This window comes from Bufo bufo, chromosome 6 (genome assembly GCF_905171765.1).
Source record: "Bufo bufo chromosome 6, aBufBuf1.1, whole genome shotgun sequence".
NCBI classification, from domain to species: domain Eukaryota; kingdom Metazoa; phylum Chordata; class Amphibia; order Anura; family Bufonidae; genus Bufo; species Bufo bufo.
Window position 1 is genome coordinate 172,595,505 of NC_053394.1, and position 12,535 is coordinate 172,608,039.

The window sequence follows — 12,535 nt, forward strand, 5'->3', positions numbered from 1 at the left end:
TGACTAGAGTAGTTTTTTGACTACTTTTATGCCTAAAACTGGAGTAAATGTAAGTAAATATGCCAAGTGGCAAGGGCAGTGTAAAAATGTCTGTGACAAACTATTGGCGCATGGGCATTCAAAAAGTGACGTGGTGCACTTTGTAAGTGACCCCCATCCTGTGTGCCTAATCAACAATATCCATCTCTGCTCAAGACCCTCTCTTCCACCCCAAAATACCCTGCCACTTTAAAAGGAGCATTACTGACAGGGTGGCGTGCATAAGAAAAGGGGTCATCAGAAGAAATTAAAGTGGTTTTCCAGGATTTAATATTGATGACCTATCCTTAGAATAGGTAATCAATATCAGATCGACGGGGTTCTGACAACCGGCACCTCCGCCAATCAGCTAGTGGAAGAGAAGGCAGCGCTATGTGCGAGCACAGCCTTCCTTTCATTGTTTACCTGCTCGCCGTCGACATCACCGCAGTGAGCAGGTGTAATTACAAGTCGTCCCATTCACTTCTATGGGACGGCTCTGTAGTATACACAATGGAGTATATACATTGAAGTGAATGGGACGGCTTGTAATTACACTGCTCGCCATTGCGATGTCGACAGCGAACAGGTAAACAATGAAGGGAAGGCTGCACTCGCACGGAGTGCGGCCTTCTCTTCAAACAGCTGATCAGCAGGGGTGCTGGGTGTTGGACCCCCACCGATCTGATATTGATGACCTATCCGAAGGGTAGATCATCAATATTAAAATCCCGGAAAACCCCTTTAACCTTGGTTGCTGGAATGGACAGAACTGCTTTTTCTTCCTCCCTCGATTTTCTTTGGACCAGTTTGGAGTAGTCTGTCATGACACTCCTTGGGGTTGCAATATATCCTCAGAACAGACCATCATTATCAATTCATTGTTTACATGGGTCTGTCGATAGACATGCCGTCTACTTAGCAGAGGTGGTGTAGGGTGTTGTAGCTTTGTCCCATTCACTTAAAGGGGTTCTACCTTTTGATTATTAATGATCTATCCTTTGGATAAATCATCAGCATCTGTTCGGTGGGGGTCCAACACCCGGGATCCCCGCCGATCAGCTGTTTGAGAAGACAGCAGTGCTCACAGTAGTGCAAGGCCTTCTTTCTGGCTGTTTCTCGCAGGCCCAGTGACATCACGACTATTATCACTGGCCTGGGCGCAGCTCATCCCCATTGAAGTGAACAGGGCTGAGTGATAATAGTCGTGATGTCACTGGACCTGCAGGAAACAGCCAGAAGGCCGCAGCACTACTATCTTCTCAAACAGCTAATCACTGGGGGTCCTGGGTGTCGAACCCCCACTGATCATATACTGATGACTTATCCAAAGGAGAAACCATCACTAATCAAAAGGTATAGAACAACTTTGAATAAAATGAAGATGCAATACCCTGCATTGCTGCCCCTTCACACAGTTGATCGGTGGTGGTTTCAAGAGTTACATCACCACTCAGGATAAGTTATCATATTTTGATTATGGAAAATCCCTTTAACTGCAGAATTTTAGGAGAGCCTCAACATAGTCAATCACTCTGTTCCCCAACTGAAAATTCTAGATCCTTCTATTAAGGCCTCATGCACACGTCCGTTGTGTGTTTTGCGGTCCGCAAATCGCAGATCCGCAAAACACGGATGATGTCCGTGTGCATTCCACAATTTGCGGAACGGCACGGACAGCCTTTAATATAACTGCATATTCTTGTCCGCTAAGCGTGGACAAGAAAAGGACAGGTTATATTTTTTTTTGCGGACCACGGAACGGAGCAACGGATGCGGACATCTTTTGCGGCCCCATTGAAGTGAATAGGTCCGCATCCAAGCCTCCAAAACTGTGGCTCGGATGCGGACCAAAACAACGGCCGTGTGCATGAGGCCTAAGGCATTAAAAAAAGCTGGACCGGAATACAGACATTACTACTATCTTTCAGGAACACTGCCGCACCAACCTGTCTATCGGTTGAGTCTGTTACTACACTCACCTAAAGAATTATTAGGAACACCATACTAATACGGTGTTGGACCCCCTTTTGCCTTCAGAACTGCCTTAATTCTACGTGGCATTGATTCAACAAGGTGCTGATGGCCTTCTTTAGAAATGTTGGCCCATACTGATAGGATAGCATCTTGCAGTTGATGGAGATGTGAAGGATGCACATCCAGGGCACGAAGCTCCCGTTCCACCACATCCCAAAGATGCTCTATTGGGTTGAGATCTTGTGACTGTGGGGGCCATTTTAGTACAGTGAACTCATTGTCATGTTCAAGAAACCAATTTGAAATTATTCGAGCTTTGTGACATGGTGCATTATCCTGCTGGAAGTAGCCATCAGAGGATGGATACATGTTCTCATTCTGTTTACGCCAAATTCGGACTCTACCATTTGAATGTCTCAACAGAAATCGAGACTCATCAGACCAGGCAACATTTTTCCAGTCTTTAACAGTCCAATTTTGGTGACCTCGTGCAAATTGTAGCCTCTTTTTCCTATTTGTAGTGGAGATGAGTGGTACCCGGTGGGGTCTTCTGCTGTTGTAGCCCATCCGCCTCAAGGTTGTGCGTGTTGTGGCTTCACAAATGCTTTGCTGCATACCTCGGTTGTAACGAGTGGTTATTTCAGTCAACGTTGCTCTTCTATTAGCTTGAATCAGTCGGCCCATTCTCCTCTGACCTCTAGCATCCACAAGGCATTTTTGCACACAGGACTGCCGCATACTGGATGTTTTTCCCTTTTCACACCATTCTTTGTAAACCCTAGAAATGGTTGTGCGTGAAAATCCCAGTAACTGAGCAGATTGTGAAATACTCAGACCGGCCCGTCTGGCACCAACAACCATGCCACGCTCAAAATTGCTTAAATCACCTTTCTTTCCCATTCTGACATTCAGTTTGGAGTTCAGGAGATTGTCTTGACCAGGACCACACCCCTAAATGCATTGAAGCAACTGCCATGTGATTGGTTGACTAGATAATTGCATTAATGAGAAATAGAACAGGTGTTCCTAATAATTCTTTAGGTGAGTGTACAACACAGCATCACTGAAGTGACCTTCGGGGCCTCTGTATTGAGGCCACGGAGTTCATGACTAGCCCTAGCATCCAGCAAGGCAGGGATCATGTCTAGGTCACATATTCCGGTCAAAATCTAGTTTTGATTTCCCTCTCCTTATTGGTCAACCCCCTTTGGAGGGAGGGGTTTTCTCCTACCTTCAGTGTTAGTTTCTTCAGCACAATGTGCATTGCAAATTCAGTCTTTCAAGGTGACAAGCCCTCCCACCCTCCTATGGTTTTATCCTTTGTTTTAGGTTTTCAAAATAGCAGTTTGTTATAAAAAATAAATAAATAAAAAAATTTATATAATAAAAAATAACAAAATGAATAAATACGAATGCAAAAATAAATATACGGATACAATTTCTATATTGTACTGTTTTGTCACCGCTTTATTTTGGCGGGGTTGTGAGGCCAGAATTTATGAAGTTTGGGGAGTTAATAATGAGAGGTGGTACCCCATGGGTTCATCTCTCGGTTGGAGACTCTTGGAAGTTGGGTTATAATATCGTGCCCGCATCGGCTCGCTGCGGCAGGCATATTGTTTTCGGAGTTATGTGTTATTATTCAATAAAGCTGTGGCCAGTTTAAATCCCATGTGGAGTGTCCCCTTGTTTATTTGGTTGCGCCACAGCTTTAGTAAAATCCCTAAAGTCTAATGAGTATAAGTGTTTTCTATCGCCTGCATGTGATGCAACCAATTCGGCGGCCAAGTGAATGGAGATAAACTGCAATACCACACACAATCTGTGGTCGAATGCAGCACCATGTTCTTCTAAACGTAGATAACCCTTCTAGTGTAATGTGTCTCTGGGCTTGTCTTAATGTGCCACTGTGTTTTCTTTTTATGGCAGAGTTTTCTTAACTTCACTCATTTACAGGACATCATCAGATCTTGAGCTTCACACTTAGAGATGGACAAATCAACTGAGATCACAGAGGGCATACTCAAACTCACACTGGAGATTATCTACGTACTGACTGGCGAGGTGAGGGATTCTGGGAATATGCACAAATTATCTACGGCTACCAACCCCGTATAAAAAAAAAGCTACAACTAGAGTACTATGAGACAGGTTCCAGAAGATGATTGTGTCCCTACAATAGGCATTTTGTGTTCCTTCGCAATACAAGAATTCTCAGCCTGGAACGAAGGTTAAAATAAAACAAAAACTAACTTTATTGCGGATTCAATACTAAAAATCTGGGGCAGTGGGACTTTGAGCAACTATGAGGTTCACATGCTGAGTGCACATGGTGAACCATCATCTAGTAGATAGTATTCCACAGGCAGGGTGATAGTGTGTAGGGAAGTTATTGGCACCTAACATCAGTAACATTATTACTAAGTGAGCGCTGCTGTAAAACACAATACAGAGCGCTGACTTACTGCCTAAAACCTCACTGGTATAGACTGGGCTGTTTGCTAGCACGGCTGGTCGTGATTGCTGCTCTTTGTAGCAGCTGATACATAGCTGAGGTGTATGGAAAACGACATGGCTGACACACTGTTAGTGTATCCTTACACCTTATGGGGAGCAATAGGATTGGGGGGAATATTTATAGACATACCTCTGATTAACTATTGCATCCTAGCCTGCATTTGATGCGTTAGGTGGGCTGTACAGCCCCCGATTTTAGTATTGAATCCGCAATAAAGTTAGTTTTGGTTTTATTTTAACTTTCGTTACCAGGCTGAGAATTAATGACAATTGTGAACGTCTACTTTTCACACTGATTTACCCTTTGTAATACAATGCAATGCTGTACACCATTATAAAAAAAACTGTGTGTTTCTGTATAAAATTAAAGGATATATAGGATGGGACGGCATGTGATGGATTCATACAGCACATTGTGCCAGTGCAAATATGCTGTAGTTACAGTATGTGAATGTCCACAATCATGCACCAGGCTCAGCACCTCATCTGTTATAAACCACTTTTGCCAGATCATGTAAGGACAATGGTATGGCATTCTGGAGCAATGCTATAAAACCTGGACTTTCACACTGAATACTAGACAATTTGTCATGAGGTTGGGGAGTAAGGAGCCAGAAAGCTGCATGTACCTTATTAAATACTGTGATCACTCTGATTCTACACCAATTCAAGGAAAATACACATGAATTTAATTGGTATTTCCACCTAAAATGTATTGTTTTCTATGAAATATGAAGCTACAACTGGGTTCCACCATCTTACGCAGTCTGGCAGTCAATGAGACTTGGTTGCCCCCTAGTCGTAAAACATGTCAGTTGTCCAGACTGTCTTTGGGAAATGAGACTCTAAATTAACTGGTCCCTACAAACATGAATTTGATGCTGGCAACACCAGAATAGCGCTTTATAGTTTTTATGGCAACCCGTGGTTTTTGCTTAGTTTTTGTAGAGGTTTTTCTGGCATTTTTTGCAAACGATAGCTTTTTTTCATGTGGCACTACAAATTCCAGTAGCAAAAAAATAAAATAAAACTTGTGTCCTGCATTTCATGTTTCCTATATACCTTCAGCTAACATCTAGATCTGGTGTTTTTTTTTAGCAAAACACCCCACTAAAAATGCAAAAGTGCAAAAAATTTGAGCAAGAACCTATTTGTATAAAGCAGCCTGAGGGTAAATGCACATGTTGCAAATTATGCACAGTTTTTCTACACTGATCTTTTTTTATGTGCTGAAATTGACCTGTTATGTGTTTTTTAAATTCCACAGCATATAAATGGTTTGTACGATTCCGCTCCTTATAAATAGTGAAATGCTAGCACAGGCTTCCAGTATCCATAGTTTCAGGTGCTGCACATCTCGTATCTTCACAGCATAGACGATTGCCTTCAGATGATACGAGATGTGCAGCACCTGAAACTACAGATACTGGAAGCCTGTGCTAGCATTTCTCCTGCGGTGTTGCTATCAGTGTGTGAAGATTGGGAGAAGAGGGTTGCATTGACAATCCAACACAATGGGCAGCACATTGAACACATTTTGTAAGTGGTCAGAAACTTGTAAATAACTCATGAAAGAATAAAGTTACTTTAAAACCAAGCACACCATTGTTTTTCTTGTGAAATTCCCAATAAGTTTGATGTGTCAAATGACCCTCTTCCTATTGAAAAAAACAAAAGTTGGATTCAAAATGGCCGACTTCAAAATGGCCGCCATGGTCACCACCCATCTTGAAAAGTTTCCCCCCTCACATATACTAATGTGCCACAAACAGGAAGCTAATATCACCAACCATTACCATTTTATTAAGGTGTATCCATATAAATGGCCCACCCTGTATATTGAACTGGCTTGTTCCTAGCACATTTCGCAGGTGTAGAACCTATGGTACATGTTGCAGACGGTACAAATAAAAAACTTAATATGACTGGTATTTTTTAATCTTGCAGGATTACATGCTTGTGAAGAAGTCTATAAACCATGTCACACCCAGCAGTGACCCTCAGCTGTCACAAGGATTATCCCAGAACCAAATTCCTATCATGGAGCTGCTACCTTCATTGCTGGTGCAGAAGAAAAAGAATGAGAAGATCCTAGACCTCACAAACAAGATCATTCAACTTCTGACTGGAGAGGTGGGCATTGTTGGCTATGCTGGGATGTCATAATGCAATAGCACCATTAGAGGTGTCTAAATGATAAATATATCAATTATGTGTGTCAGGTGCCTGTAAGATACGAGGACATCAGTGTTTGTTTCTCAATGGAAGAATGGGAGTATGTAGAAAGACACAAGGATCTCTACAAAGACTATATGATGGAACCTCACCAGACTTCTTTAGATGGTAATGTTATGCTATATCACATTTCTTGCCCTCAATGACATATGAATGCTGTCAAAAGAACTTGGCTGTAGATTATGTGGGGAATTTACCATTGTAAGACTGTTTTTCGACGTACAAAAGTTGCAAAGTTTTGCACAAGCCACATTTTGCTCAAAAACGTAACTTTTTGCATTTTTCTGCTGCACTTGCCACTTTAAAACAGTGGCCAGGAATTAACAAATTACAGATTTACTGTAATTTATGGCAGAAACTAGAATAAATAAAAGCAAAAATCTATTCTAGTTCATTATTTGTGTAGATTTTCTTTTTTGGAGCATGGACTGCCAGAAAATATAGAAACATAGAATGTGTCGGCAGATAAGAACCATTTGGCCCATCTAGTCTGCCCAATATACTGAATACTATGAATAGCCCCTGGCCCTATCTTATATGAAGGATGGCTGTATGTATGCCTATCCCATGCATGCTTAAACTCCTTCACTGAATTTGCAGCTACCACTTCTGCAGGAAGGTTATTCCATGCATCCACTACTCTCTCAGTAAAGTAATACTTCCTGATATTACTTTTAAACCTTTGCCCCTCTAATTTAAAACTATGTCCTCTTGTAGCAGTTTTTCTTCTTTTAAATATTCTCTCCTCTTTTACTTTGTTGATTCCCTTTATGTATTTAAAAGTTTCTATCATATCTCCTCTGTCTCGTCTTTCTTCCAAGCTATACATGTTAAGGTCCTTTAACCTTTCCTGGTAAGTTTTATCCTGCAATCCATGTACTAGTTTAGTAGCTCTTCTCTGTACTCTCTCCAAAGTATCAATATCCTTCTGGAGATATGGTCTCCAGTACTGCGCACAATACTCCAAATGAGGTCTCACTAGTGCTCTGTAGAGCAGCATGAGCACCTCCCTCTTTCTATTGGTAATGCCTCTCCCTATACACGGAAGCATTCTGCTAGCATCTCCTGCTGCTCTATGACATTGTCTGCCTACCTTTAAGTCTTCTGAAATAATGACCCCTAAATCCCTTTCCTCAGATACTGAGGTTAGGACTGTATCACTGATTTTATATTCTACTCTTCGGTTTTTACGCCCCAGGTGCATTATCTTGCACTTATCAACATAAAATTTTAGTTGCCAGATTTCTGACCATTCCTCTAGTTTTTCTAAATCCTTTTCCATTTGGTGTATCCCTCCAGGAACATCAACCCTGTTACAAATCTTCATGTGTCATCAGCAAAAAGACTAACCTTACCATCGAGGCCTTCTGCAATTTCGCTGATAAAGATATTAAACAATATGGGTCCCAGAAGAGATCCCTGAGGTACCCCACTGGTAACAAGACTATGGTCTGAATATATTCCATTGACTACAACCCTCTGTTGTCTGTCCTTCAGCCACTGCCTAATCCATTCAACAATATGGGAGTCCAAGCACAAAGACTGCAATTTATTGATAAGCCTTCTTTGTGGGACAGTATCAAAAGCCTTACTAAAGTCTAGATAAGCGATGTCTACTGCACCTCCGCCATCTATTATTTTAGTTACCCAATCAAAAAAATCAATAAGATTAGTTTGACTTGATCTCCCTGAAGTAAACCCATGCTGTTTCTCATCTTTCAATCCATGGGATTTTAGATGTTCCACAATCCTCTTCTTAAGTATGGTTTCCATTAATTTCCCCACTATTGATGTCAGGCTTACTAGCCTATAGTTGCCAGATTCCTCCCTACTACCTTTCTTCTGAATGGGCACAACATTTGCTAATTTCCAATCTTCTGGGACGACTCCTGTTACCAGTGATTGGTTAAATAAATCTGTTAATGGTTTTGCTAGTTCACCGCTAAGCTCTTTTAATAGCTTTGGGTGTATCCCATCAGGCCCCTGTGACTTATTTGTATTAATTTTAGACTGCTGACTTAGAACCTCTTCCTCTGTAAAGACACATGCATCAAAAGATTCATTAGTCTTCCTTCCTAACTGAGGTCCTTTTCCTTCATTTTCCTTTGTAAAAACTGAACAGAGGTATTCATTAAGGCAGTCAGTTAGTTCTTTATCTTCTTCCATATACCTTCCTTCTTTTGTTTTTAATTTGTTAATTCCTTGTTTTAGTTTCCTTTTTTCATTTATGTATCTGAAGAATGTCTTATCACCTTTTTTCACTGACAGCTAATTTCTCTTCTGCCTATGCTTTAGAAGCTCTTATAACTTGCTTGGCCTCTCTCTGCCTAATCTTATAAATTTGCCTGTCATCCTCGTTTTTTTTGTTTTAGTTTTTTTTTTATAATTACTAAATGCTATCTTTTTGTTTTTAATGATTTTGGCCACTTCTGCTGAGTACCACAGTGGTGCCAATTCTCCTGGACTCCATTGAAACTGTTCCAATCTGATAGGGACTCGTATACCTCTAATCTAATTTTAGAAAAGTCAGTTTTTCGAAAATCTAAAACTTTTGTTTTTGTGTGGTGTGACTCAGTCACTGTACTTATAGTAAAACACACTGACTGGTGATCACTAGATCCCAAGCTTTCCCCTACAGTAATATCAGATACCAAATTCCCATTTGTGAATACTAAATCTAAAATGGCCTCCTTCTGGGTTGGCTCCTCAACTACTTGCTGTAGAGATAATCCCAGTAGGGAATTTAGAATATCTGTACTCCTGGCAGAACTAGCTATTTTGGTTTTCCAGTTTACATCAGGAAGATTAAAGTCTCCCATAATGATAACTTCCCCTTTCAATGTCATTTTAGCTATTTCCTCAACTAGTAGATCATTTAATTCTTTGACTTGGCTAGGTGGTCTATATATCACACCTACACGAGTTACCTTATGATTATCAAGCTGCAAGGTAACCCAAACTGACTCTAAATTGGTCTTGCTAACTTGTATTAAATTAGATTTTATGCTATTTTTCACATATGCTAAATTTATAAAGAGGCTTGGAACTCATAGGAAATTTTAGAGCACCTTACTCCAGCACAATTCTTAATAAATTCCCCGCATATGTTTTCAGGCTTTTTGGAAGCCTGTGGAAAGTCCTGTATGTCTAATCTCTAATGTTGAGTGTTTATTGCCAGATAACTGTCGTGATACTGTTCCAAGAGAACTGTGTACCAACAACAATCCTTCGAGCATCCCTACTAAGAAACCTGAAAGTCACATTCAAAAGCCAACCAAAGTAAATGCTCGAAGATCAAAGCGATTTTCTAAGGGGAATCATAAATTGGTTATAAAGAAGAGTCCACATTCAAAATGTTGCCCATTAGTTTCAGACAATTCTTTGGACAATAAAAATAAACAGACAGATGTGAAATACATGACAGTTAAGGAAGACTCAAGAAGCTTGTGTAAAAGGGAACTCCAGGATGATGCAACAAAACATCCACCAATGGAACGGACCTCCATAAGGTCTGAGGAGTCCCCAACCTCACAAGAAGACAACCTCACAAATTCTGATGACAGTTTACAGGATGCACCTGAGGCTGAGGCCACAAACCAGAAAGAAAAGCATCCTAAAATCAGTTGCAACCAATGTAGTAAACAGTTCAATCGTAAATCTGCTTTCATAGCCCACTACAAGACTCACACTGAGCCCAGCAGCTACACCTGTAATGACTGTGGGAAATCTTTTACAAAGAAATGGAGCTATATTGTCCATCGAAGAAGTCACACTGGAGAAAAATTATTCCCCTGTTCTGAATGTAATAAGTCTTTCACCTGCAGGTCTTATCTGATCAGGCATCAGATGATTCACACTGGAAAGAAACCCTATTTGTGTAAAGAATGTGGAAGGCGGTTTCTTGGTAGCTCACACTTGACAAGACATTTAAGACTGCACACTGGGGAAAAACCATTCTCTTGCATGGAGTGTGGTAAGTGTTTCACAGACAAGGCCAGCTCTCTGAAGCATCAGCAAGTACACACTGGAGAGAAACCATTTGCTTGTTCAGAATGTGGAAAATGTTTTGCCAGTAAAGGGAGCATTGTTGTGCACCTTCGTTCTCACACAGGAGAAAGACCCTTTGAATGCTTAGAGTGTGGACTTTGCTTTTCTGATAAATCACAACTTTTCAAACATCAGAATACCCACGTGGGGGTAAAACCATTCTCTTGCTCTGAATGTGGCAGATGTTTTGCACGCAATGCACACCTGATCAGGCATCAACGCACTCATACAGGGGAGCAGCCATATTCATGTGCTGAATGCAACAGACGCTTTACAAATAAGGTGAATCTTGTCAGCCACATGAGGTCCCACACAGGTGAGAGGCCATTTTCATGTTTGGAATGTGGCAAGAGTTTTGTGTTTAATGCCCAGCTCATTGTTCACCAAAGGACACACACTGGTGAAAAGCCCTTTGCCTGTACATACTGTGAGGCAAAATTTTCCAGTAAACCAAACCTTGTTAAACATGTGTGGATTCATACTGGGGAGAAGCCATTCCCATGCACACAATGTGACAAGCATTTCAGAAGAAAGTCACATCTAGCTGTGCATATTAAGACTCACAGCACAGCTTCTGCTTATTCTTGTGATAAGTGTGGAAAGTGCTTTCGATTTAAGGGTTTTCTGGACAGACATGTCAAAATTCATGAAATATAGAGCCTTTTTTTTAAAGACCTCATGTTTCTGTGGAAAAACCCATCAAGGGTTTTTGTTTATTGGAGAATTTTGTCCCTAGGTAGATTGACTATTTGGAAAGTCTAAAAAATATATATGTATATAAAAACTGAAATATGACTACACTTTAATCTCAGTCAAAAGTATAAAAAGGTAAACGTCACTAGTGACCATGGAGTTCTCAGGCAATGGGACAGATAAAGAAGCTCTACTGTATGAAGATGTTGTCAAACTAGTGTCAGTATCTCCAGGATCCCCATGAGCACATCCAGGGAGAAGAGGGGTATTGGTGATTCACTATAGTCACACCTGAACTTATGTTTTAAGAGGTTAGGTGTTAATTTATTAAAAGGGTTTTCACATTACAAGAACTTATCTCCTACCTTTAGGTAGAGGATAAGTGTCTGATCGATGGGGGTCCAACCACCGCTGCCGATCATGAGACCAAAAGTTTGTGTTTCCTGTGAGAACCTCTTTAATGTGAACTAATTTCTATTTCACAGATTTGGTAGAAAGGTGGCACAATTTACACTTTTTCAAGGAGGCACAATGTCAAGTCATAGCAAACGGTCCTATGTGACCAGGTCATGGCCTGTGTAAGATTTGCCAATACCTGACACGGCTTTACTAGTTCCTGTTTATATTTACCATATAATTTTTGAGGCACGATTTTATATCAAGTTGGCATCCCCAATAACAACAATTTAAAGTTCAATTTTCAATTCAGGTCTGTCTAAAGGTCTTTTCTGCTTTCTTGTATTCTTGTAGGACCATTTGAGCTGTGGCTTTTGTTACCAAGCTTCCAGATCAGTGTCAGGATGGGCATGAGTTTGAGTGGCCCATCAAAAAAAAAAGTGGAGGCTTGATTTTTTTTTTTTTACAGCGATTCTGTGACTAAGTCAGTATTGTATGAAGTAACTGATGATCGTGGCAGTAGTAATTAAGAAATATATAGGGTTCCCCGTAGTTTAAATGTCATACCTTATAGCTTTTTATTGCAGACTTTGTTTTGAGATGTTGGCCTATGAGATGGCAGGGCTACATTCACATTGCCAAGTCTTTTGGT

The 12,535-nt window shown here is 40.7% G+C and overlaps 1 protein-coding gene across 1 annotated transcript; it reads left to right on the forward strand.

Moving 5' to 3' along the window:
* Positions 1-3,984: 3,984 nt before the first annotated feature.
* Positions 3,985-11,451, forward strand: LOC121005606 (gastrula zinc finger protein XlCGF57.1-like). The gene is made up of 5 exons (XM_040438381.1): positions 3,985-4,059; positions 6,460-6,645; positions 6,735-6,855; positions 9,926-10,838; positions 11,007-11,451. Exons 1-5 carry the CDS (start codon positions 3,985-3,987, stop codon positions 11,449-11,451), a joined length of 1,740 nt encoding a protein of 579 aa, XP_040294315.1.
* The last annotated feature ends 1,084 nt before the right edge of the window (positions 11,452-12,535 follow it).

Bases quoted from the DNA above. Each gene is read 5' to 3' on its own strand.
- LOC121005606 (XM_040438381.1), top strand. From the start codon at position 3,985: ATGGACAAATCAACTGAGATCACAGAGGGCATACTCAAACTCACACTG. The intron at 6,646-6,734 runs GTGGGCATTGTT...TATGTGTGTCAG, and splicing joins TTCAACTTCTGACTGGAGAG to GTGCCTGTAAGATACGAGGA. The intron at 6,856-9,925 runs GTAATGTTATGC...GTTTATTGCCAG, and splicing joins TCACCAGACTTCTTTAGATG to ATAACTGTCGTGATACTGTT.